This window comes from Lithobates pipiens, unplaced genomic scaffold (genome assembly GCF_037356315.1).
Source record: "Lithobates pipiens isolate NorthernLeopardFrog02 unplaced genomic scaffold, aLitPip1_a1.2 Scaffold_25, whole genome shotgun sequence".
NCBI classification, from domain to species: Eukaryota; Metazoa; Chordata; class Amphibia; order Anura; family Ranidae; genus Lithobates; species Lithobates pipiens.
The window spans coordinates 222,805,828-222,830,961 of NW_027507787.1; the positions used below are offsets into that span (position 1 = coordinate 222,805,828).

General features: G+C 44.5%; 2 protein-coding genes across 4 annotated transcripts in view; one reads left to right on the plus strand and one right to left on the minus strand.

The window, feature by feature from the left end:
- Window positions 1-16,493, minus strand: part of ACADSB (acyl-CoA dehydrogenase short/branched chain) — a 69,650-nt gene extending 53,157 nt beyond the window's left edge. The window contains exons 1-5 of the mRNA XM_077455581.1: window positions 16,339-16,493; window positions 14,658-14,817; window positions 7,719-7,819; window positions 4,485-4,691; window positions 1,544-1,714 (exon numbers count right to left, since the gene is read on the minus strand). Coding sequence (XP_077311707.1) covers window positions 1,544-1,714; window positions 4,485-4,691; window positions 7,719-7,819; window positions 14,658-14,817; window positions 16,339-16,368 — 669 coding nt within the window. The 5' untranslated portion in view covers window positions 16,369-16,493. The remainder of the gene's footprint in view (window positions 1-1,543; window positions 1,715-4,484; window positions 4,692-7,718; window positions 7,820-14,657; window positions 14,818-16,338) is intronic.
- Window positions 16,494-16,628: 135 nt separating this feature from the next.
- The window catches only part of IKZF5 (IKAROS family zinc finger 5), a 29,863-nt gene continuing 21,357 nt past the window's right edge, over window positions 16,629-25,134 (plus strand). For all 3 annotated transcript variants that reach the window (XM_077455582.1, XM_077455583.1, XM_077455584.1), the window contains exon 1: window positions 16,629-16,794. The gene's annotated coding sequence lies outside the window, so the exon portion shown is untranslated. The remainder of the gene's footprint in view (window positions 16,795-25,134) is intronic.

The window sequence follows — 25,134 nt, forward strand, 5'->3', positions numbered from 1 at the left end:
TGCTCTGAGGCTCCAAATGCCAAAATTCCTTTGTTTTGCTTCTGTGATCTGACTTCCTGTTGGAGGGTGGCTACGTTCATTTCTCTGCGGACCACTGTATGTAGGAATGTAGCCACCTTCTCTTGACTTCTCCTGAGATTTGCTATAGACTGTGGGTTGTGTAGCGTGCTTAGAGCAGCGTGCATGATCACAACTAACATGCACTGCTCATTCCAAACCAATTCCAATGGAAGTGAGGGGGGGGGGGGGAGGCAGGGGGAGGGGAGAGGTTCAGGAGCTCACAGAGGATGTTTCAATGAGGCAGGAAAACATAGTAAAAATGATTTAATGAAGGAAAAAAAAAAAAGTAGATTACAGGGCCATTAAAGCGATATTAAATCCAAAAAGTAATATATTGCAGCTTACCAATCCTTAGAATGGAGACTGCATTTGTTTTCTTTTCTAAGCCCTTGTACACACGGTCGGACATTCTGACGGAAAATGTCCGATCGGACCGTGTTGTCGGATAATCCGACTGTGTCTGGGCTACATCAGACTTTTTCCGTCGGAATATCCGACCAACAAAGTTTGAGAGCTGGATATAAAATTTTCAGACAACATGATTCGATCGGACTTTGTCCGATGGTTTGTAGAGAATTCCGATCGGACAAAGCGCCACGCATGCTCAGATCAAATTCCTACACCAAAGCTATTGGCTACTAGCCTGAATGTAGTCCCGTCGTAACGAACGAACGTCATCACGTTATGAACGATCAGATTTTCCGACAGCTTTGTCCGACCGTGTGTATGCAACACCAGTTTCGGACAAAATCCGTCTGAAAAAATCAGACAGATTTTGTTGTCGGAATGTCCGACCGTGTGTACAAGGGCTAAGGCTTTTCTCTCTGTTTGCACCTGGTGATCTGACCAGTAACACACCTCCTGTATTAAAGTGAGCCCACTCTGGGTGAAAGTGCAGAGGGCACCCTCAGACAGCAGAATTGTCAGTCTGGGGAGGAGGGGAGTGTTAGATGTACTAGCAGATTTAGATACACCAACTAATTGAAGCCAAACTCCAAAGAATACTTTAACTACTTGCTGCCCGCCCACTGTCAAATGACGGTGGGGTGGTGCAGCTCTCGTTCTGAAGTTTAGCGTCATTCCATAAGTGTGCGCAATTTTAAAGCGTGACATTCTGGGTATCTATTTACTCGGCGTAACATCTTTGGCATTATACAAAAAAATTTGGCTAACTTTACCGTTGTGTTATTTTTTAAATCATGAAACCGTTTTTTTTTGTTTTATTTTAAACGCGTTTGAAAAAAATTGTTGCGCAAATACTGTGCGAGATAAAAAGTTGCACTGACTGCCATTTTATTCCCCAGGGCGTCTGCTAGAAAAAAAATATATGTTTGGGGTTTCTGAGTAAGTTTCTAGCAAAAAAAAAGAAGATTTTTACATGTAGGAGAGGAGTGCCAGAATAGGCCCGGTATTGAAGTGGTTAAATCATGTGTTTTCCCCAGTAAAAAAGAGCAGGTATGACAGCTACAACCAGAGAACTCACTGCGGAGACATCAGCGTTGGCCATGACGAGGAAGACTCCGGCCTGCTCGGAATTACTGATCCACATTTTGGAGCCGTTGATCACATAGTAATCTTTGTGTTTCTGAGCTGTGGTCTTCAAGGAGAAAGCATCACTGCCGGAACCGGCTTCTGAAAGGCAGAAACTGCCCACCTGGGAAAAACAGTAAAAATGTAACTTCATCTTCAACCATCTGCATGCTTCTAACAACACTGAACAGGACAAAAAGTAAAGCAGTTAAAGAGGAACTGTAGTCGGCTCACATAATTAGTAATAAAAACATCTTTGCCATTCTGAAGCTTCCCTCCAAACACTTTGCATATTATTTCATATATACTGTGATTCTGTACTTGCCAAAGATGCTGCAGAAATCTCCCTCCACTTTGTCTGGCTGCAGCCATTTTAACTGTGGGCAGCTGAAGCTGCTGCCTGTTCACTTCCTGGATTTACACAGACACACACCTCCAGTTCTGCAGCTCTCATTGGCCCTCTCATAACTCATCCCCCCTCCCTTCCTGGCAAACTTAAACAAGAGTGAGAGAGAGAGAGCTGTGCATGGATGTCATAAGCCTAGGCTAATGACCAGACAAGAAACAGGAAGTGGGCAGAATTTTTTTTTTTTTTTTCACTATCCAAAGTTAAAACAGCAAGGGCAGAGGATTTAATAGATGGAAAGTTGAAAAAAATGACTGAATGTGTTTAACCTTCTATATCAGGGATATGCAATTAGCGGACCTCCAGCTGTTGCAGAACTACAAGTCCCATGAGGCACAGCAAGACTCTGACAGACACAAGCATGACACCCAGAGGTAGAGACACCATGGGACTTGTAGTTTTGCAACAGCTGGAGGTCCGCTAATTGCAGATCCCTGTTCTGTATTAATCTTCTTTCACACAGACAGGGCTCAGCTATTGAGAAATTAAAAGCAATACTAGACGTTGCTGGTTCAGGGTAACAGGCGGAAGATTTGATTCAAAGCCTCACCCCCTTCTTCCTAATGTTACGTTAAAAAAATCTTAAAGTGGAACTTTACCCATACTTGGTAAAACATAACATTCTTTAGCAAGGAACATACATTCCACATTAATAATTATGTTTCCAAAAGGATGTGTGTTGTAATTTGCCTCCAGGGCAATGCTCCCGATTCTTCCTGCCGGAGGCTGCCATTTTGCTGAAGCCCAAAGCTCCAGCTGTACATCAAAGTGGAACTAAAACCATCGATTTACCAAAAAAAAAAAAAAAAAAAAAAAAAAAAAAAAACAGTTTGATTTGATTGTGTCCTCAACCAAACTGTTTAATCATCAAATGGCTGGTGTCCTAAGGACCCTTTCACACTGAGGTGGTTTTCAGGCGCTACAGTGCTAAAAATAGCTCCTGAAAAAACCGTCCCCTTTCACTCCAGTGTGAAAGCCGGAGGGCTTTCACACTGGAGCGGTGCGCTAGCAGGACGGTGAGAAAAGTTCTGCTAGCTGCATCTTTGGAGCGGTGAAGGAGTGGTGTATTCACTGCTCCTACCCATTGAAATCAATGGGGCAGCACGGCTATACCGGCAAAAAAAAACCACCTTTTTCGGCTAGCAGCCGCAGATCACCGCTAAAACGCCACTAAAAATACCGCCGACGTCCGCACTGCCCCAGTGTGAAAGAGGCCTAACTGATCACATGTACAGCAGCACCATGGCAGTTGCAGTTCAAACAGAAGCAGTTTCCTTGGCTGTAAAGGATTTGAGGGTTTATTTCCACTTTAAGGCTTGTCAGCAGATCGCCCTCTACAAACTCAGCACTACCTAAAAATGCTGAGCAACTGAGCATGTGCAGAGTAGGGTGAGAGTGTATTACTGGATTTTAAACAGTATAGGCCCTTATTTTTAATGTTTTACATAGCTATACCTGCAAAAAGGGGCTTGCAAGTACTTAAAGCGGAGTTCCAATCAAAAATGGAAATTCCACTTTTTGGAATCCTCCTCCCTCCGGTGTCACATTTGGGGGGGAGGGGGGAAGCAGATACCTGTCCAGGTATTTGCTCCCACTTTCGGGCATAGATATCTGCAGCATCTATGCCATATCTGGTGCCTCCTCTGTCCACCTCGCTGTCTTCTGGGAGACACACAGGTCCCAGAAGACAGCAGGGACCAGTGGTATCGCACAGCGTGACTTGCGCATCGGCATAAGGCGGTCCTTAGGTGGTTAAAGAAGAGAATTGTGCGCTGCATTTCGAGATTTCATAATTTGCCGCGTCACGATTGTTAATTTTCCATGAATTAATCTTCCATTACGAGCACTAGTTTACAAGACCGACCGCTTCTGCTTCTGAGCATGCCTGTTTGTACTTTGGACCTTGTCTGAGGAAAATCCCATAACAGACATTTGTCCGTGGAAAAAATTTATAAACCTGCCATCCAACATTTGTCCACGGAAAGTTGGCCAACAATTGTCCGATGAAACATACACGCGGTCGGATTTTCCGCCAACAGCTTCTCATCACACATTTCCCATTGGAAAATCCGATTGTGTGGCTTTACAAATCAACTGACACGGATCGGGAATGCAGTGTCATAGTTGGTGAGGTTCCTCCGGGGTGGGAGCAGACAACGGTCTGTATCTACACAGATCTGAAAGTTCACTAGATCCCATAACTGAGGCAATTAATGCCCTGTACACACGATAGAATTTTCTGCCAACAAAACCGTGGATTTTTCTCTGAAGGATGTTGGCTCAAACTTGTCTTGCATACACACGGTCACACAAATGTTGTCACAAATTCCAAACGTCAAAAACGCAGTGACGTACAACACGTACGTACATTCCGACAACAAATGTTCGTTGGAGGATACACACGGTCGGACTTTCGGACAACAAGCTCATATCCATCATTTGTTGTTGGAAAATCCTATCATGTGTACAAGGCATAACGGTTTCTCACCATGTCTTTGCACAACCTGGGCAGGTAGGTGTCTTTCTGCCGTTCTGTCCCCAGTCTCACGAACAAGGCATTGATGAGTGTGTTCTGGATGTCACAGACAATCGACACGGATGGGTCCACTTTAGCCAACTCCTCGATCACCAGAATGTTGGAGAAAAATGTTGAACCAGTGCCTCCATACTTAGGATCCACCTCTACACCCATTAGCTGAAAGATAGAAGATAAGCAAATATATTCAGTTAAATGGTTGAAAACGCACACAACTGTACCCTTCGTGTACATGAGCACCTATCACTTCGTAATAATAAGCCTTTGCTGCTGACAACCAATGCATTTAAAGGAGACCGGTCATAACAGAAATAGCAGGTTCCTGACTTCTTTCTGAAAATGTTAACTACTCAGATGTAACATTGACACTCCGAGTTCTCTTTGCTATGCATTTTTTCCTGGTCAGTGATCAAAGTATTGAAGGAAGGAAGAAATAGAAAGCTGGTGCTAGTTGCTAGTTGCCTGGCTTTCTCTGGGTTCAATACTTTGATATGTGAGTGCACCGCTCCAAAGTAATCACCTCTCCTAAGAACAGCTGTCTCTGCAATCAGGCAGGGTGCTGTCTCTGTTTCCAACAGAGATAATGGAGGAAGAAATAGAAACTGGATAACTGAACTCCAATAGCTATGACTAAGCCTCATATCTGGTGTGAAACGCGTCAACACCTGTGCCGTTTGACTCCTTTCACACTGGGCGTTTTTCAGGCGCTTTAGCGTTAAAAAAAGCACCTGTACAGCGCTTGAAAGAAGCCTCATCTGCAATCCCAATGTGAAAGCCCGAGTGCTTTCACACTGAGATCCCTTTCACACTGGGGCATTTTTCCAGGCGCTATAGCTTAAAAAAAAAGTGCCTGTAAAGCGCCTGAAAGAAGCCGCAACTACAATCCCAATGTGAAAGCCCGAGTGCTTTCACACTGAGGCACTGCGCTGGCAGGTCGTCAAAAAAAAGTCCTGCAAGCAGCTTCTTTGCAGTGCTTTTGGAGCGGCGAATACACCGCTCCTAAAGCGCTCCTTCCCATTGAAATAAATGGGAAGCGCCTGCAAAATGACTGAAAAGCGCCTGCAAAGCACTTTTGGCAGTGGCGATTTGTGGGCGCTTTTAACCCTTTATTTGACCACTAGCAGGGGTTAAAAGCTCCCCACTAGCGCTCGAAAAACGCTGGTAAAGCGCCGCTAGTTTAAGCGGCGCTTTAAGAACCTTTTTGTGGGCGCTGGCAGTGTGAAAGGGCTCTTAAAGCGGTGTTTCAGCTATAAAAAATTTTCTTTAAAAGTCAGCAGCTAAAAAAAAAGTAGCTGCTGACTTTTAATAAGGAGACTTACCTCTCCTTGGCTCTCGGGGTCCCAGCGCCGCCATTCGTACTAAAGGAAACAGGCAGTGGAGCCTTGCGGCTTCACTGCCCGTTTCCTACTGCGCATGCGCGAGTCGCGCGGCGCTTCATGAATGGGACGCGCTGTGTTAGGGAACACACAGTTCCCAGAACACAGCGCACCCCATTAATCAGAAGACGGAAGATCACCGAGGAGCAGGAAGAAGGCAGATTAGGAAGACTGCCTAGCAACAGCGATTTCTGACCAGGTAAAAAAAAAAAAAAATTTTTTACATTTTTTTTATAATATTAATGCTTTTTTTTTTCAGGGTGGCCCTCCACTTTAAAGCACTCGGGCTTTCACATTGGGATTGCAGATGAGTCTTCTTTCAAGCGCTTTACATGCGCTTTTTTAATGCTAAATCGCCTAGAAAACGCCCCAGTGTGAAAGGGGTCTTAGTCTGTATTGCCTTGTGATGCTTTGATATCCATTTTTTTTAATAAAGGGGAACTTTTTGGGAGTTTGGCTATCCAGCGTTCTATTTCTTCCATTATCTCTGTTGCAAACAGAGCCAGCACCCTGCCTGATTGCAGAGACAGTTGTTCTTAGGAGAGGTGATTACTTTGGAGCTCTGCACTCCCATATCAAAAAATTAAACCCAGAGACAGACAGGCAACTAGCATTTTCAAGAGAAGCCTACGTGTTTTTCTCCTAACTAGTCTTCTTTTAAAGTTTGCTACCACTAGATAATAATAGACTGGGCTATGCCCCTGCACATGTACACAGGTCAGAAATATCAAACTGTGAACGAGGGGGGGAAAGCGAAATACACCCATCTATAAAAATCACCCCATCTGTGGTAACATGTCAACACATAAAAAGAAACATCAGAGAGAAGGGAGCTGTGTCCTCCCATAAGCTCTGTGACAAAATGATGTTCTGATGAGTAAAAGAAATCCTATTTTCTCCCAGTTTCCAAAAGAAGCCCCAAAACTAAAACGGTGGTTATGGACAACTGAAAAGGGGCAAAAACCTGCCCAGCATTGTTTTCCACTTGGAAACAACCCAGTGTCTATTACCAAAGTGTATATTACCAAAAGTATTGGGGCGCCTGCATTTACACACACACACATGAACTTGGCATCCCAGTCTTATGCCCTGTACATACGGACGGACTTTGCCACGGAAAATGTGCGATCGGATCTTGTTGTCAGAAAATCCGATCGTGTTTGGGCTCCATCGTACTTTTTCCGTCGGAATTTCCGACACGCAAAGTTTGAGATCTGGATCTAAAAAAATTTTTACGACAACAAAATCCGATCGCGTGTAGACATTTCCGACGGACAAAGTGCCACGCATGCTCAGAATAAAATTACGAGATGAAAGCTATTGGCTACTGCCCTCTTTATAGTCCCGTCGTACGTGTTCTACGTCACCGCGTTCTGAATGATCGGATTTTCCGACAGCTTTGTGCGACCGTGTGTATGCAAGACAAGTTTGGGGCAAAATCCGTCAGAAAAAATCTGATGGATTTTGTAGTCGGTATGTCCGACCCGTGTGTACGGGGCATTAGTTCACAGGGTTCAATATTGAGTTGGCCCACCCTTTGCAGCTATAACAGCTTCAACTTCTGGGAAGGCTGTCCACACATTTATAATTATATATATATATATATATATATATATGTTTGGGGGCTCTAAGTAATTTTCCAGCACAAAAAAATACGTTTTTAACTTGCAAACAACAAATCTCAGAAAGAGGCTCGGTCCTTAAGTGGTTAATAATGAGTACTATATTTGCATTTATCGGCGATACGTTAATCCTTGTTTTTTTGTCACAAATTCTCAGATATTATTAGAGAGCAAACAATCATACCAACCCCAAGTTCAAACATGCCCTGTATGATGGAGTCATCCATTTTTGAGTTGGCGTCCATAGTTTTTACAAGTGGGGCGATGCGATCCTGGGCAAATTTTTTCACTGCAGAGAAAAAAAAAAGAAGAGGTAAGACTGAGCTGTTTAATCTACAGGAACATGATGAATGAACTGAGTGTGTTTTGGAAAATGTGATCACATTCCGGTGAGTGGATAACTGGAATGCACTGAAAAATTCCTTCTTTCCAGGTACAATGGATAATATATGGATGAAGCAAACAAGAGACTTGACAGGCAGCCCAAGGAGTTGCACACAACAGGATAACAACGCTGCTTCTGGAGGGAGTGGTTTTGTGTTTTTAATCTGTAACAAAGTATGGTTACTGGTGGGAACTCCAGGTAAGAAACCTTTGAAGTGGTTGTAAACTCCGTTACACCACTTGTAAAAACCTTTGAAGTGGTTGTAAACTCCGTTACACCACTTGTAAAAACCTTTGAAGTGGTTGTAAACTCCGTTACACCACTTGTACCTACAGGTAAGCCTATAATAAGGCTTATCTGTAAGTATTGTAAATATTTCCTAAACCTGCACGGTTTATAAGATATGTACCATATACGCTTGCGCCGACTACTGGCACATGCGCACTGAAGAAACGGCTCGCTCGTGCTGTTTCTTCAGTAGCCATGCCAGCAGCTCCCACGTGCATGCGCAGGATTGACGTCATCGCGGCTCAGGCCAATCACAGCGTCAGAGCCCGCGAACCCGGAAATAACTTCCGGGAGACCTGTCGCCGGTTACAGCGGTGCGGCAACAGCATCGATCTAAAGTAAGTATTTCATAATTAGTTATATTTAATTATTTCCTTATATAAATATATACCGGTGTGTATTTCTTTATATGTTTTTGGATATTGTATTTTGTATTCACTTGTATAGACTCTAGTGTTTTCTGGTCGATTCGTTAATCCCCTGATGAAGCCATAAGTCGAAACATGTCGGGATATCATATGAATGCTTAACCTGTGTACAACTGCAATCCCTCTTATGACCACCATAATGGAGATGTATAATAAAACTCAACGACTTGATCTGTTTGGTTTTTAATCATGTTTAAATACATTTTACTTTTTATATACTTACGGTTTCCATTATTATCTGCAAAGCACCATCATAATCCCCTCCCGACTCTCCCTTTATAGTTCATAATGAGCCAGAATGCTCATTATGCCTTTGTCCTACAGGGTTTGTTCTTTTATTATTTTTTATTTCCGGGTTTACAACCACTTTAAAGCTCAAATCCGGGTAAAAAAAAATGATTTTCCCATGGAGTGAAGCTGTGCCCGCACTACACTGGATAATGCAGTAGTAAAGCTTATATTACAGCTAAACGTGTACCGAGGCGATATTCACTTTTTCAATGCTTTGTACCATTGCTGACAGCTGAGGTGTAAACAAACAAGTTGCGGGAGGTAATCGGTGATTGGGATTGGCGATAAAAAAAAAAAAAAAAAACCCTAATATAACTTTTTTTTTAAACAAAGCAAGGAGGGACACTGGGGTTTCGAAACAAAACCCCGGGACTTTTAAGGTGTTAAACTATATAGTTGATTAAGGTGACATAAGCATTAAGCTCAAAGTAAAAAAAAAAAAATTATTTACAAACAATAAAAACAATATTATTATCAACATAAAGGATACAGTTCATAATTTCACTAGAATGGTGAAACCATAAAACAACTGATCATTCCATAATATGTCACTCTACATGTTTCGCTTGTTCAGCTTCTTCAGGAGTATTTAGGGTATATGAATGAACAAAAAATTGCCGCTGGATAATGTTAACCAAATATCTGAACCAACAAAAATGGTGGTCAGCAGATGGAATCCCAGTATCGGAGTCCCCAAACTAAAATGCACGCTCACAAAGATGGACCACAGGAGGGCTAATAAGATGGATACATAAATAAACCTCAAATTCCACGAATAGCATGAATTGAATCAGAAAGATCAAACTCGTGAGGAAATAAAGTGATCAGATTTGTACCGATAACAGCCTCATAGATGTTCACCAGAACAAATTGTAGATAAAGATCTTTGAATCAGAATAGAATAGAGTCCACTTGGAGCCAAAGAACTACTGGAGTACAAAAGTTCCATCCAACAGGAAAGGTTTTCTTTACACATTACATTATTTTTCTTTTTACATTTCTTTAAACTTGATTGAAGCAAAGAGTATTGTGTCTTATTTTATTGCCATCTTGTTTGATAACCTAATGTTCAGGGGTTGTAAAACTTTAAAATAAAAAGTTCAGAATCGTGATCTTTATTCTAAACCAAAAAATTGTGAATCTCATTTTATCCAGAATTGTGCAGCTCTAACCAGGGCTCAAAATTTCAACTCCTAGGCTACAAGCCAGACCTTAGAGTGGTTGTAAACCCTTACTTACCACTTTGACCCACAGGTAAGCCTAGATTAAGGCTTACCTGTAGGTCCAAGAAATATCTCCTAAACCTACACGGTTTAGGAGATATTTGCCAAAAGACAGGCACCGCTGTGCATCGTAGACAGCGGCGCGCAGGCGCACTGAGCACACCGCTGTTAACGGCGATATGCCGCGAGTGGCGGTTCCCGTGCGCATGCGTGGGAGTGACGTCATTGCGGCACCGTCGAATGACAGCGCCGGAGCAGCGAGACCCACCAAGAAGATGGAGGCTCCGTACACAAGGGAACAGCGATGACTTTGCTGGCTCCTGTGTCAGGTAAGTGACACATAATGGACTACTATGCGATGCATAGTAGTCCATTATGCTTTACCTTTGCAGGGAATCAAAGAGGAAGTAAACCTTGATGAGTTTACTTCCTCTTTCATTCCCTGCAAAGGCAAAGCATAATGGACTACTATGCATCGCATAGTAGTCCATTATGTGTCACTTACCTGACACAGGAGCCAGCGAAGTCACCGCTGTCCCCTGTAGTCCGGCGCATCCATCTTCTCGGTGGGGTCTCGCAGCTCCGCCGCTGTCATTCGGCGAAGCCGCAATGACGTCACTCCCGGGCATGCGCACAGGAGCCAAGACGCGCGGCATTGCGCGCCATCTTCGTCATCGTCAATGCCACGCTCAGTGCGCCTGTGCACCGCAGACAGCAGTGCCTGTCTTGAGGAAAATATCTCCTAAACCGTATAGGTTTGGGAGATATTTATTGGACCTACAGGTAAGCCTTAATCTAGGCTTACCTGTAGGTCAAAGAGTTACTCACCACCAGTTGCCCCACCCACCCCCTACCCTGCTCCGCCCCCAATTCCACTCCTAAACACACCCTCGTAAATTATCTCATGAAATTACACGGTTAAATGTTTTATGCAGAATTAAGTTGCAAAAATAAATGTTAACGACAACTTTAACATTATTAAAGAGGAGGTCCAGCCTGGGTGAAAAAAAATAAACTGACTTTAAATATTAGGACACTTACCTGTCCAAGGAGACCATGATGTTGGCACCCCAGCCGACCTTCAAATCAACTGCCGGGTGCTGCCGCCACCATTCCTGGTAAGGGAACCTGGTAGTGAAGCCTTTCAGTTTCACAGCAGGTTCCCCAGTGCTCATGCGCAACGGGAGCTGTGCTTTCTAACTGGCCCGGCTGCAGGGGAAGGAGGGTGGGGCCAAACTTCCAGGAGATCGGGCCATGGCCCGTCCCTGGAAGTGGGGAAGGAGACCTGTCAAAAATAGGTCCCCTGTTCCCCCCTCCCCCCTGAAAGGTGGCAAATGTGGCACCGGGGGGGGGGGGGGAGCGTATAAGCGAGAGTTCTTCACTGATCTGATAAATTAAATAGGGATAAATATGATTGGCTACTATAGGCATTGTTTGGCAGGTAGTATAGTGGTAGTAGTGGCATAGTGGCAGTTTTCATCTGAATGTGAGACAAATGGGAGCAGGGGCAGCAGGAACAGCAAATATGTGGGCAGTCTCACCATGTGGCATCCCCTTCCCCAATAGAAAAAACCATTGCTGTTCTCCCCTTGTCCCAGTGTGGCTCCCTCCACTTATCAGAACCCCGAGCTCCATGTCATATGGGCAGAGCAAGGGAGATAAGTGAGGCCTGCAGTTCTTTAGATGTTGTTCTGGGTTCTTTTATGACCTCCTGGATGAGTCTTCGTCATGCTCTTGGAGTAATTTTTGTAGGCCGGTCACTCCTGGGAAGGTTCCCCACTTTTCCCAGGTATCTCCATCTGTGGATAATGGCTCTCCCCATGATTCACTGGAGTTCCAAAGCCTTAGAAATGGCTTTGAAACCCTTCCTAGACCAATACATGTACATGGCTTTGTTTCTAATTTGTTATAATTTGTTGTTTCTAAGTCAGCTTTCCAAATAATTGTGGTTAATCACAGTTCATTCATGATTCAGCATGGTGGGGGAATTACTTTTTCACATAGGGCCAGGCGGGTTTGAACAGCTTATTTCCCCATTAATAAATTAAATAATAATTTAAAAACTGCATCTTGGATTTACTCAGGTTATCTTTGTGTAATATTAAAATTTGTTTGATGATCTGAATCATTTAAGTGTGGGAAATATGCAAAAAAACATACACACACAGTATCTCACAAAAGTAAGTACACCCCTCACATTTTTGTAAATATTTTTCTTCTATCTTTTCATGTGACAACACTGAAGAAATGACACTTTGCTACAATGTAAAGTAGTGAGTGTACAGCTTGTATAACAGTGTAAATTTGCTGTCCCCTCAAAATAACTCAACACACAGACATTAATGTCTAAACCGCTGGCAACAAAAGTGAGTTGATGAGTTATTTTGAGGGGACAGCAAATTTACAAGCTGTACACTCACTACTTTACATTGTAGACAAGTGTAATTTCTTCAGTGTTGTCACATGAAAAGATAGAATAAAATATTTACAAAAACGTGAGGGGTGTACTCACTTTTGTGAGATACTGTATATATACAGGATTGCAACAGGCCTCAAAAATGATAGTTACAAAATTGCTGGAGGAACCAAGTCCATCTCCTGACCCCTCCACTTCATATCATTGTTTATTGCACAAGTAGCTTTTTAATAATTAGCAAGCTGGAAGAGAACCGACCTGGCACCCAGTGTGGGCACAATTTATTGCTTAACCACCTTAAAGCAAACTAAACCCAATGATTTTATGGTTTGCCAAAACAGTTACATTCAAGGCGTCCTGTAAATGATAACTCTCAACCAAACTGTCAAGTCATCAAATGGCTGGTGTCATAACTGAACGCGTGCAGGACGGTGGAAACTGCAGACTAGGCAGGGGCTAAAATGGCAGTTTTGTTGGCTGTACAGGAGAGGAGAGTTTAGTTCTGCTGTAGTATCATGCCAATGAAAAAAAAAAAAAAGAAAGGTATTTGGTTGACTCAGTTCTCTGCAGTACAGTTTATAAATGGCCCCTGCCCGTGTATGTGCCAGGTGCACACACTGTGACTGTGATCGTGTTATTAGCAGATCACAGGCAAAATGCACAAAGCCAAAGGCTCTGTATCTTGTGATTGCTGTGAACCAATCGCAGAGATCACAAGTGTAAACAACAACAACAAAAAAAGAAAGTAAACAAGCCCTCCCCTTCCGCCTCTAATCACTGTTCTTCTTAAGTAATAAATCTGCTCCCACTGACTACCAAGGAAAGGTGGCACAATAGCCGTAAAGGAGTCATAGAGATCACCAAGGGGGCAGATAGACCATAAAGAGGGGAACATTGGGTATCAGTGTTATGTAGGAAACACCATTGATCACCAACATTTAAGGGGGCACACACCACCAACCACTACCATATAAGGGGCAACCACTTCTGACCACTAAAATCTGCAAGCTGTTCTGTACCGTACTGTACATAGACCTAACTCCAATTCTCTCTATGCTATATGTTAAACTATACAGTGTTTGAGGTGTTTCTACTGTCATGACATTTTAGAGCCTTAAAGCGGAGGTCCTGCGATTTATTTTTTTTAAAGTCAGCAGCTACAAATACTGCAGCTGCTGACTTTTAAAATAAGAACACATATCTGTCCTGGGTGCCCGCGATGTCGGCATCCACAGCCGATCTGTCCCTCGGCTGTCGGGTGCTGCCGCTGCCATCCTCAGTAAGGGAATCAGGAAGTGAAGCCTTGTGACTTCACTTCCTGGTTCCCTACTGGGCGACTTGCACTGCGTTATGCCACTGGTCCCTGCTGTTTTCTGGGAACCGTGTGTCTCCTAGAAGACAGTGGGGGGGGGGGGGGGGGTGTAAGTGTTGTAGAGACATGTGGGTGGCTCGGGTATATATGCCCAGAAGTGGGAGCAAAATACTGTATTAGACAGGTATCTGCTCCCCCATTCCCCTGAAAGGTGCCAAATGTGACGGGGAGGAACCGCAAAAGCGTAAGTTCCATGTTTGAATGGAATTCCGCTTTAAGAAATGCAAGAGACCGTAAAATCATCTGGTTTTTCTTGTCTTATGTTGTAAAAAAAATATATAAAAGTCCAGTGTATTCCAAATACCACCAAGAAAGCTCTATTCTTTATAAAAAAAAAAAAAAAAAATATATATATATATATATACATACATACATACATACACACACACACATATACATAATATATATATATATATATATAATCCACTTGGGTACAGTGTTACATGTCTGAGTAATTCTGAGTCAAACTATCACAGCACTGAAACTTGAAATATGGAGGTGGATTTACTAAAACTGAAGACTGCAAAATCTGGTGCAGCTCTGCATGATAGCCAATTAGCATCTAACTTCAGCTTGTTCAATTAAGCTTTGACAATGAAACCTGGAATCTGATTGGTTTCTGTGCAGAGCTGCACCGGTTTTTGCACACTCCAGTTTTAGTAAATCAACCCCATGGCACAGCAATGAAAGTGCACTACAGGCTTGTACACAAATAGTGAAATACCCATGTCTCTCATCATGGTCTCCTCTTCTGTGAATGTTGCCAGGGGAGGAAATGAGGTGCCCTCTTGAGTGTCCGGAGATAATGCCTCTGCTTTCTTTGAACTCCATCTGCAATGGACATTTTGAGTGGCCAAGCACCGAGGAAGCCCTCTGCCCAGAAGCTAAAAATAAAAAAAAAAAGGAGGAAGAAGAATGAAGAAAAAAGAAGAAAGAGTGAAGAAGATAGAGTGAAGGAAGAAAGAAAGAGTGAAGGAAGAAAGAAAGAGTGAATGAAGAAAGAAAGAGTGAAGGAAGAAAGAAGGAGTGAAGGAAGAAGAGGAGGGAAGAAGAAGAAGAAGAGGGAAGAAGAAGAAGAGGGAAGAAGAAGAAGAGGGAAGAAGAAGAAGAGGGAAGAAGAAGAAGAGGGAAGGAAGAAGAAGAGGGAAGAAGAAGGAAGAAAGGAGAAGGGAGAAGAAGGAGGAAATAAAACAATAAAAGACAAAATATTAAAATCACATGACAGCCAGGCAACAATAATTTTCAGAGATCAATAATGATTTCTTCACTACACTTCGCTTTACTTTTCATTTCATCACTACAGGTTTCTTTTAAGGTTTATTCCCTTTTTTCTCCACATTAGACAGCTTGTGCTCTGTGTAGCCGTCCTTCTCTTTCTGCCCCAAGGTAAGTGGAAAAGGAAATGGATTTTGGGGACGAGGAAATATAACTGCTTCACAATAAAGTGAGTGTATATAAATAAATAGAGTACATTGGGGTCCTTTTTTCTTTATAGCGCAAAAAATAACCGCAGAGGTGACCAAATACCACCAAAAGAAAGCTCTATTTGTGGCGAGAAAAATAGAACCTCAGAAGGAACCCGAGCTGTCCCTGGAAGGCCCCCCCTCACAGATCTGTCCCTGGAAGGGCCCCCCCTCACAGATCTGTCCCTGGAAGGCCCCCCTCACAGATCTGTCCCTGGAAGGCCCCCCTCACAGATCTGTCCCTGGAAGGGCCCCCCTCACAGATCTGTCCCTGGAAGGCCCCCCTCACAGATCTGTCCCTGGAAGGCCCCCCTCACAGATTTGTCCCTGCAAGGTCCCCCCCACAGATCTGTCCCTGGAAGCCCCCCCCCCCCCCCGTTTTCTAGCAAAAAAAACTTGTAAACAACAAATCTCAGAAAAAGGCTCGGCCCTTTAAGTGGTAATAACATTCATTCTACAGCTTGACAGTTGAATTGAGGACACGAGTAACCGTGACAACCGTCGCCCTCGCACACCTGGAAGGTGTTGGTTATTTTATTGTAACTCCATTGTCTCCTTTTATAGTGTAAAGGGCTGCATACATTGTTTGTGCTATATATACATATATAAATCCTGAATAATAATAATAATAATTTGGGAACAGAGTTGGATTTTTGGGTTTAGTTCCACATGAAGAAGTCTCGGTCAATGGCGGTTAACCCTTTCCACTCCGAATACAAAAATCGCATTGAAAACGCACCTGTAAATCGCAGGCGGGTGTTCCCTTTTATTTTTCCCAACTTTATTTGCAGTGTTACACAAGGACACTTCACTCAGGTCACCATACAGACAGTGCTGTGCGGTAACACATGGAGCACGTTCTCTGCCCCACACAGCACTGCAGTATGACCGGGTCACATAGATATTAATGAGGACGGGAAGGGTCTGGGGTGTCCTTCTCACCTGAGCACCGCGACACACAGCTGCTGCCATTGCCTGCTGTCACCTACACGCCACTTCTCACGAGATCTCAGGCGAAGGAGGCACAAGATCTCGCGAGACTCGGCGCTTCAGTTTGCGTTCCAAGCCTCGCTGTCCCTGGAACGCACAGTGTCAGTGTAGCAGAATTCCAAACAGCGTTTTATTGGCCGAGGAGAGCTCGTCTCCCCCCCCCGAGATTTCTGGAACTCGCGCGATATTTGATATTTCCCAGCAGGCCCCGCGGCACAGGGACATGGAGACGCACTGGTACCGTCACGGGGGGGCGGGGCCCGCTCTGCGCCTGCGTACCGAGGTCTGCTTCGGGGCCCCGAGAAGAGCGGAGATCTGCGGCGGCGGGGCGGAGAGACCCGCGGGCTGCTTCCCTCAGTGGGGTGGAGGCGGAATGGTGAGCCGGCCTGGAAGAGGCTCCCGCTGACGGTAAGGCGCAGAAACGGCGGGGGGCGGGGCCTGAGGGGGCGTGACGTCATTCTAGGCTTCACAACAATGATCCTGTGTGTGATAGAGATGGGGGGTCCTTCCAGGGACAGGTCTGTGTGTGTGGGGGGTCCTTCCAGGGACAGGTCTGTGTGGGGGGGGTGTCTTTCCAGGGACAGGTCTGTGTGGAGGGGGGGTCTTTCCAGGGACAGGTCTGTGTGGAGGGGGGGGGGGTCTTTCCAGGGACAGGTCTGTGTGGGGGGGTGTCTTTCCAGGGACAGGTCTGTGTGGAGGGGGGGTCTTTCCAGGGACAGGTCTGTGTGGAGGGGGGGGGGGTCTTTCCAGGGACAGGTCTGTGTGGAGGGGGGGGGGGGTCTTTCCAGGGACAGGTCTGTGTGGAGGGGGGGGTCTTTCCAGGGACAGGTCTGTGTGGAGGGGGGGGTCTTTCCAGGGACAGGTCTGTGTGGAGGGGGGGTCTTTCCAGGGACAGGTCTGTGTGGAGGGGGGGTCTTTCCAGGGACAGGTCTGTGTGGAGGGGGGGGGGTCTTTCCAGGGACAGGTCTGTGTGGGGGGGTGTCTTTCCAGGGACAGGTCTGTGTGGAGGGGGGGTCTTTCCAGGGACAGGTCTGTGTGGAGGGGGGGGGGGGTCTTTCCAGGGACAGGTCTGTGTGGAGGGGGGGGGGGGTCTTTCCAGGGACAGGTCTGTGTGGAGGGGGGGGTCTTTCCAGGGACAGGTCTGTGTGGAGGGGGGGGTCTTTCCAGGGACAGGTCTGTGTGGAGGGGGGGGTCTTTCCAGGGACAGGTCTGTGTGGAGGGGGGGTCTTTCCAGGGACAGGTCTGTGTGGAGGGGGGGTCTTTCCAGGGACAGGTCTGTGTGGAGGGGGGGGTCTTTCCAGGGACAGGTCTGTGTGCAGGGGGGGTCTTTCCAGGGACAGGTCTGTGGAGGGGGGGGCTCCTTCCAGGGACAGGTCTTGGGTTTCTTCTGGGGTTCACTGCTGGAACAGTTCTGGGGATTCTTTCTAGAGTCACTCTTGGGTTCATTCCAGGGACAGTTCTTGAGGTCCTTCCAGGGACAGTTCTGGGGTTTCAGTCTAGAGTCACTCTGGGGTTCCTTTGATGAGTAAGGCTGTTTTTGCTAAAATGTGTTGACTGTTTAGTGCTGTACACTCCGTTGTTTGAATAAAGCTAATGGTTTTTCTGCTGTGGACGGGGGGGGGGGGTTTTCCATACTTCCAGGGACAGTTCTGGGGTCCCTTCTATGCTGTCTCCCAGCTCCTGAGTAGCCATAACATCATCATACATGGAGCCCCCTGGTGCAGGGCTGTGATGTGCTCGCTCAGGAGGTGGAATGTGTTGGAGATGTGTGGTGAGTCTACAGATATGACGGGTCAACCAGTCAGTAATGGCTTCCAGATTTCCCAGGACACCTCATTACTACTGATCTGGTGTTCAAGGACCATAAAGAATAAAATAAATATTTGTTTTTTTTTTTTTTTTTTTTTTTATTTCTCAAAATTTGTCGCTCTATTTTTTTCATAGCGCAAAAAATAAAAAACCGCAGAAGCGATCAAATACCCCCAAAAGAAAGCTCTATTTGTGGGGGGGGAAGCAATCAAAATTTTTTAATTTGGGTACAACGTCGCATGACCGTACACTGTCATTAAATGTGCGACGGTGCTGAAAGCTGAAAATTGGCCTGGGCAGGAAGGGGGTGAAAATGCCCGGTATTGAAGTGGTTGTAAGTAGAACCATAGGCAATGCTTTAATTATTTTTATTTTTATGTTTTTTCATTTTGGATCACAAGAGCGCAGTGTTTGCAACTTCTATGATCCGTTTTCAGCAGGCAGTGGTTGAAGCCCGCTGTCAGCTGATGTCGCAGAGCCAGTCCAGGCTTGGGAAGGATGGAGTCCCACAGGATTCACCCACATGCCTGGACCGGTGCCCCCGGCTCAGCCTCTCAGTGAGCCGTCGAGCCTGGATCCCAATTTGCTGTAGTGTGAACCGGCAATTACGGATATACTAAAGTTAATTTTGGGGCACACAAGTGCAATTTACCCAGTTGTGTTGTTGTGTGGTGGTGGCGGCGGCGGTGGTGTTGTGTGGCGGCGGCGGTGTTTTGGTGTGGTGTTTTTGTGTTGTGTAATATATAAAAGACGAGGTTACTCCGAGTAAATGGATACGCAACATGTCAAATCTTTAAATTTGTGCGCGCCCCGTGAAATGGCGAGAAATCTTTTTGTACGCTATATTTTCCATAGGCGACATCGGTTAGGTCATCGGTTTTCATGTTAGAGGAGGTCTGGTGCTAGAATTATTGCTCTCCACCCCGGCGTGCGTATTTATATGTAACGTCTATCACAATCGGTGTTTATATGCGTAGGCACCCAGGTGCGCGTTTGGGGGGAAAAAACGCACATTTTTGGGGTGGTCTTTTTGCTTGGTGTCATTTTAATTTTTTACAATTAAATAAATTTGTTTACTTAACAACTTCCCACCTCGGCCTATATTAGAATAATAGCTGGGAAGTGGTTTGGTTATGCTGACTGGGCGTTTGTATGAGGTCTAGCAGGATAAGTCTTGATCACGCGCCTGCACGGGCAGGGCGGAGGGGGGCGGCCACGTGCTGGGGGGCCACGCGGACTCGATGTCTGCCGGTGGCCCCGCGATTGTCACAGAGCAGAAGAACCGGTAGGTGTCTTTGTCCTAAGTAGCCCATCCCCCCCACAGTTAGAATCACTCCCTAGGACACACTTAACCCCTTGATTGCCCCCTAGTGTGTAACCCCTTCAGTGTCATTTATACAGTAATCAATGCATTTTCATAGCACTGATCGCTGTATAAATGACAATGATCCCAAAATAGTATCAAAAGTGTCAGATGTGTCCGCCGCAATGTCGCAGTCATGATAAAATCACAGATCGCCGCCATTACTAATAATAAAAAAATATATAATAATAGTAAAAAATGCCATAAATCTATCCCCTATTTTGTATCCCACATTTTTGGGGATATTTATTATAGCAAAAAGTTTGTGTTTTTTTTTTTTGTTTATAGTGCAAAAACTAAAAACCACAGAGGTGATCAAATACCACCAAAAGAAAGCTCTATTTGTGGGGAAAAAGGTACTCCTATTTTGTTTCGGTACAACGACCGCGCAATTGTCAGTTAAAGCGACGCAGTGCCGAATCGCAAAAAGTGCTCTGGTCAGGAAGTGGTTTAATACTTACAGTGGTCAACAAGTACATCTACAACATGCAGAGAGTCACAAGCAGAAGGTTCAAATTTTAAATTACAAGAATTAGAGGCTATATATATATATATATATATATATATATATATATATATATATATATATATATATATATATATATATATATATATATATATATATATATATTATATATATATATATATATATAATATAGCACCACCTTTCCGTGAGGGAGGAAAAGAGATCTTATGTTCCTAGTAAGCAGAAACGAGTATATCTCTCTTCGTCCAGTACATCCACACAGAAAACAGCCACTAGGGGCGCACTTAACCCTTTGATCTCCCCTGTTGTTAACCCCTTCCCTGCCAGTGTCATTTATACAGTGACACTGCTTTTTTTTTTTTTTTTTTTTTTTTTTTTTTTTTCTTTCATTTCTTTCTTAGCACTGATCACTGTATTGGTGTCTCTGGTCCCCAAAAAGTGTCACTTGATGTCAGATTTGTCTGCCACAATGTCGCAGTCCCCGCTAGAAATCGCTGATCGCCACCATTACTAGTAAAAATCAATAAAAAGTCCATAAATCTATCCCGTAGTTTGTAGACTCAAATTTGTAATATACGCTTATTGAGATTTTTATTTACAAAGATATGTAGCAGAATACATATTGGCCTAAATTGATGACAACATTTTTTTTTTTTATTTTTTTTTTTTTACTTATTTGCTTTTATTGGATATATTTTATAGCAGAAAGTAAAAAAAATATATATATTTTTCAAAACCTGTCCTGGAAGGCCCCCCCCCCCCCCCCCCCAGACCTGTCCCTGGAAGGCGGCCCCCCCCCACAGACCTGTCCCTGGAAGGCGCCCCCCCCCCCCACAGACCTGGAGAACATGGACGCTGTACATGCTCTGGGACCGGCCTGTGCCTAAGCACAATGTAGCCCCAAAAAGACCCCGCCCCCCAGTCAGGAAGGGGTTACAGAAGGCAGATGTTGTCATTTCTCTGTTTGATGACCGGAAACCCAAAAACAGTAAACCCTGAAATGAAATGACCCGGGTATGAAGCAGACTGGATTTTATTTAAATCATCATTTTTAACCACTTAAGTCCTGGACCATTTGCAGCCAAAGGACCAGGCCACTTTTTGCGATTCGGCACTGCGTTGCTTTAACTGACAATTGCGCGGTCGTGCGACGTGGCTCCCAAACAAGATTGACATCCTTTTTTTTCCCACAAATAGAGCTTTCTTTGGGTGGTATTTGATCACCTCTGCGGTGTTTTATTTTTTGCGCTATAAACAAAAATAGAGCGACAATTTTGAAAAAAAAGCAATATTTTTTACTTTTTGCTATAACATCCCCAAAAAATATATAAAAACATTTTTTTTTTTTTTTTTTTTGTTCAGTTTAGGCCAATACATATTCTTCTACATATTTTTGATTAAAAAAAATCGCAATTAGCGATTATTGACTGGTTTGCCCAAAAGTTATAGCGTTTACAAAATAGGGGATAGTTTTTTATAGCATTTTTATAAAAAAAAATTTTCTTTTGTTACTAGTAATGGCGACTGCGATATTATGGCAGACACATTGGACATTTTTGGGACCATTGGCATTTATACAGCAATCGGTGCTATTTAAAGCGGGAGTTACACCGGTTTTTGTTTTCAAACGTAAAGTCAGCAGCATCTGCATCTGCTGACTTTTAAAATAAGGACACATACCTGTCCCGGGCACCCGCGATATCGGCACCTGAAGCCGATCTCTCGATCGTCTCTCGGGTGCTGCCTCCATCTTGGGTATGGGAATCAGGAAGTGGAGCCTTGCGGCTTCACTTCCCGGTTCCCTACTGCGCATGTGCGAGTCGAGCTGCGCAATAAGGATGGTCCCCGTTGTCTCTGGAATCCGTGTGTTTCCCAGCAGACAGCGGGGGACCCGCAGGAAGTGACGTAAATACCCGCAGATTCTGCTGATATCTATGCCGGAAGTGGGTGCAAATACCTGTACTGTACAGGTATCTGCACCCCCCTCCCCCTGACAGGTGCCAATTGTGGCACCAGAGGGGGGGAGGGTTCCAATGAGCGCAAGTTCCACTTTAGGGTGGAGCTCCGCTTTGAATGCACGAATTCCTGTGTAAGTGACACTGGCATTGAAGTGTGTGTTTGTTTGTTTTTTTTTTTTTTTTTTTAACTAGGGGGCGTGCCTTGGCGTCTGACGTCACTGATCGTCTTTCCTATAACAGGGAACAGAGGATCAGTGAGTCACAGTAGGAAGCACGGGAGAGGTTTGTTTACACAGACCTCTCCTCGTTCTTCAGCTCTGTGACCCGATCGTGGGACACCAGTGGCGATCGGGTCCGCTGGCCCTGTTGCCACGGTCACGGAGCTCAGGACCGGGTCGGGAGCGTGCCGGTGGTGGCACGCTCCCAACCCACGGCTGGACACTTAAAGAGCAACGTACAGGTACGTGATTGTGCCCAGCCATGCCATTCTGCCGACGTATATGTGCAGGAGACGGGCCTTAAGTGGTTAAAGAGCAACTGTCATCTCTGCTGCTCCTCCTCTGTCCCGTGTTGGCCCCTCCTCCTCTGTCCCGCTGTTGGCCCCTCCTCCTCTGTCCCGCTGTTGGCCCCTCCTCCTCTGTCCCGCTGTTGCCTCCCTCGACAGTCCCATTCACTTTAATGGGATGGCTGGTGATGCGGCAGTGACACGAAAAGGTGAGGGATGTGACGGCTAACAGACGCTGCCATGATGGATCTGAAATGACAGGGGCTCTTTAAATGTAAGAACTTATTCTTGCTGGTAGGTTAGAATCTTTAATATTTGCAAACAAAATGAAGGTTTTCTATTTAGAATAATAAACTGTCAAGTTAGTAAAACAGCGATATCAGAACCGAATCAAATCATACAGTTTGTAGTGTACATAGATTTACACAACAATGGATAAAGGAATATTCCTGAACTTTGTTTATCTCATGGTTATTGTGAAATTGTGTGACTGCATCAATGCAGAGCATGTTATCTCAGCTTGTAGAGCTTGGATTCATTGAATGAGTTTACCAAAAATGTAAATATTGCACAATATACAGCCTCGTGCTACATAACTAAGCTCCATTTCATGCTGAATAAACTAAATTATTATTGTATCTTGAATAGATTTGTACTTCAAAAGCATTTTATTAAAATCAGTTGATGAAAATAAAATCTATTTAAATCAAAAAACGTTTTTTTTTAATGCCAAAAACAGATCAGTGTGAGCGAGCCCTAAAATTGAGGCCCTGAACACGGAGCAATGTTTCTCACGGCCCAGCGATGTGAGCTGTCAGTAAACGGCCATCCTTTTATCAATGCCCCCTCTGTGAGCGGAATGCCTGGCAGTGCCCTGTAGTAGATTGATGGAAGCCACCCAGCTCTGTACACACACAGGCCTGTTCTACCAAACATGGAATAAGACAGTCACTGTGTCCGTGTGTCAGTAGGTGGGCTCCCATCAGGACGCTCATCCAAGATGAGCCATAGACTACTTGTGTACTCAAATCAGAAATTTGTGTGTGTGTGTATATATATATATATATATATATAATATATATATATATATATATATATATATATTATATAATATATATATATACAATATCTAAAGTATTCACCCTCCCACCCCCCCTAAAATGGAATCGCAATTTTTTTTTTTCTTAGAATAAAGATCCCGATTTTCGTGACGTAACATCATCTTTCACATTTATACAAAAAAAAAGTTGGGATAACTTTACTGTTTAGTTTTTCTTCAATTCATGGAAGTATTTCCACCCCCCCAACCCAAAAAATTGCATTTGAAAGACCGCAAATACCGTGTTACATAAAATATCGAAACAACCACCATTTTATTCTCTGGGGTCTTTGCTAAAATTATATATAATGTTTGGGGTTTCTAAGTGATTTTCTAGTAAAAAAAAATACAGATTTTAACTTGTAAGCTACAAGTGTCAAAAAAAGGTTTAGTCTTTAAGTGGTTAAACTGACCTCATCTACAGACCAAAGTTCATCCCTTTTTGGCATTTTTTTTTTGCCATTGGCATTTTTACAGCAATCAGTGCTATAAAATTGCATTGATTACTGTGAAAATGTCACTGAATGGCAATGGCTGTGAAGGGGTTAACCACTAGGGGGCAGTGAAGTGGTTAAGTGTGTCCTAGTGTGTGTTTTTAACTGAAGGGGGGAGATGACAGTTCGCTCTTCATACTCTGTATGTACAGATGATCTGTCTGTTCTCCCCTCAGAGAACAGAGATCCTGGTTCTCGGTGTGCCCCGAGCGTCGCCGTGATTGCGACTGCCAGGCACTCACGTCGGCTCCGTGGGCGAGCAGGGGGCGCACGCGCGCACTCCCTAGTGGCCGTTTATGGTACCGATGTAACATGATGTGATTTGTGCGGCGGCTGGTCGGCAAGCTCAGCATGGTAAAATCGGCCCAAAATCGAGGTGCATTTTCGGCACCAGGGCCGAATGCAATTAACGCCACTTTTGGCTGAAGTTGCTGAAATATTTCGACGGTCGGAAAATTGTGTGTCTCTACTATATACTACTGAAGGTATTTTGCACATTTATATTTACTAAAATAATTGCATTTCCATGTTCTGTGTACTGTGGAGAACGGATATCGTGAATACAGGGTCCGGGGATTAGTAACACTTTAACCTTATAGCATAGAAATTGTACACGCAGATTATAACATGTATGGTGGGCTATAGTCAGCCTCCTTTTTTAGATTTACCTAAACGATGTAGCAGAAGCCCTACCAATTAAGGGTGCAACGGATCAAAAAACTCACGGATCGGATCGTTCCTCGGATCAGAGTCACGGATCGTATCATTTTTCTGATCAGCAAATAATAATTGAATTAGCAAAAACCTGTGAAAATTCCACCACCATATAGTCCCACTGTAGTGTCCACGCCATCTCCCCCCCACTGTAGTGTCCACGCCATTTCCCACCCCCACTGTAGTGCCCACAGCCATCTCCCCCCCCACTGTAGTGTCCACGCCATCTCCCCCCACTGTAGTGTCCACGCCATCTCCCCCCACTGTAGTGTCCACGCCATCTCCCCCCCACTGTAGTGGTCCACGCCATTTCCACCCC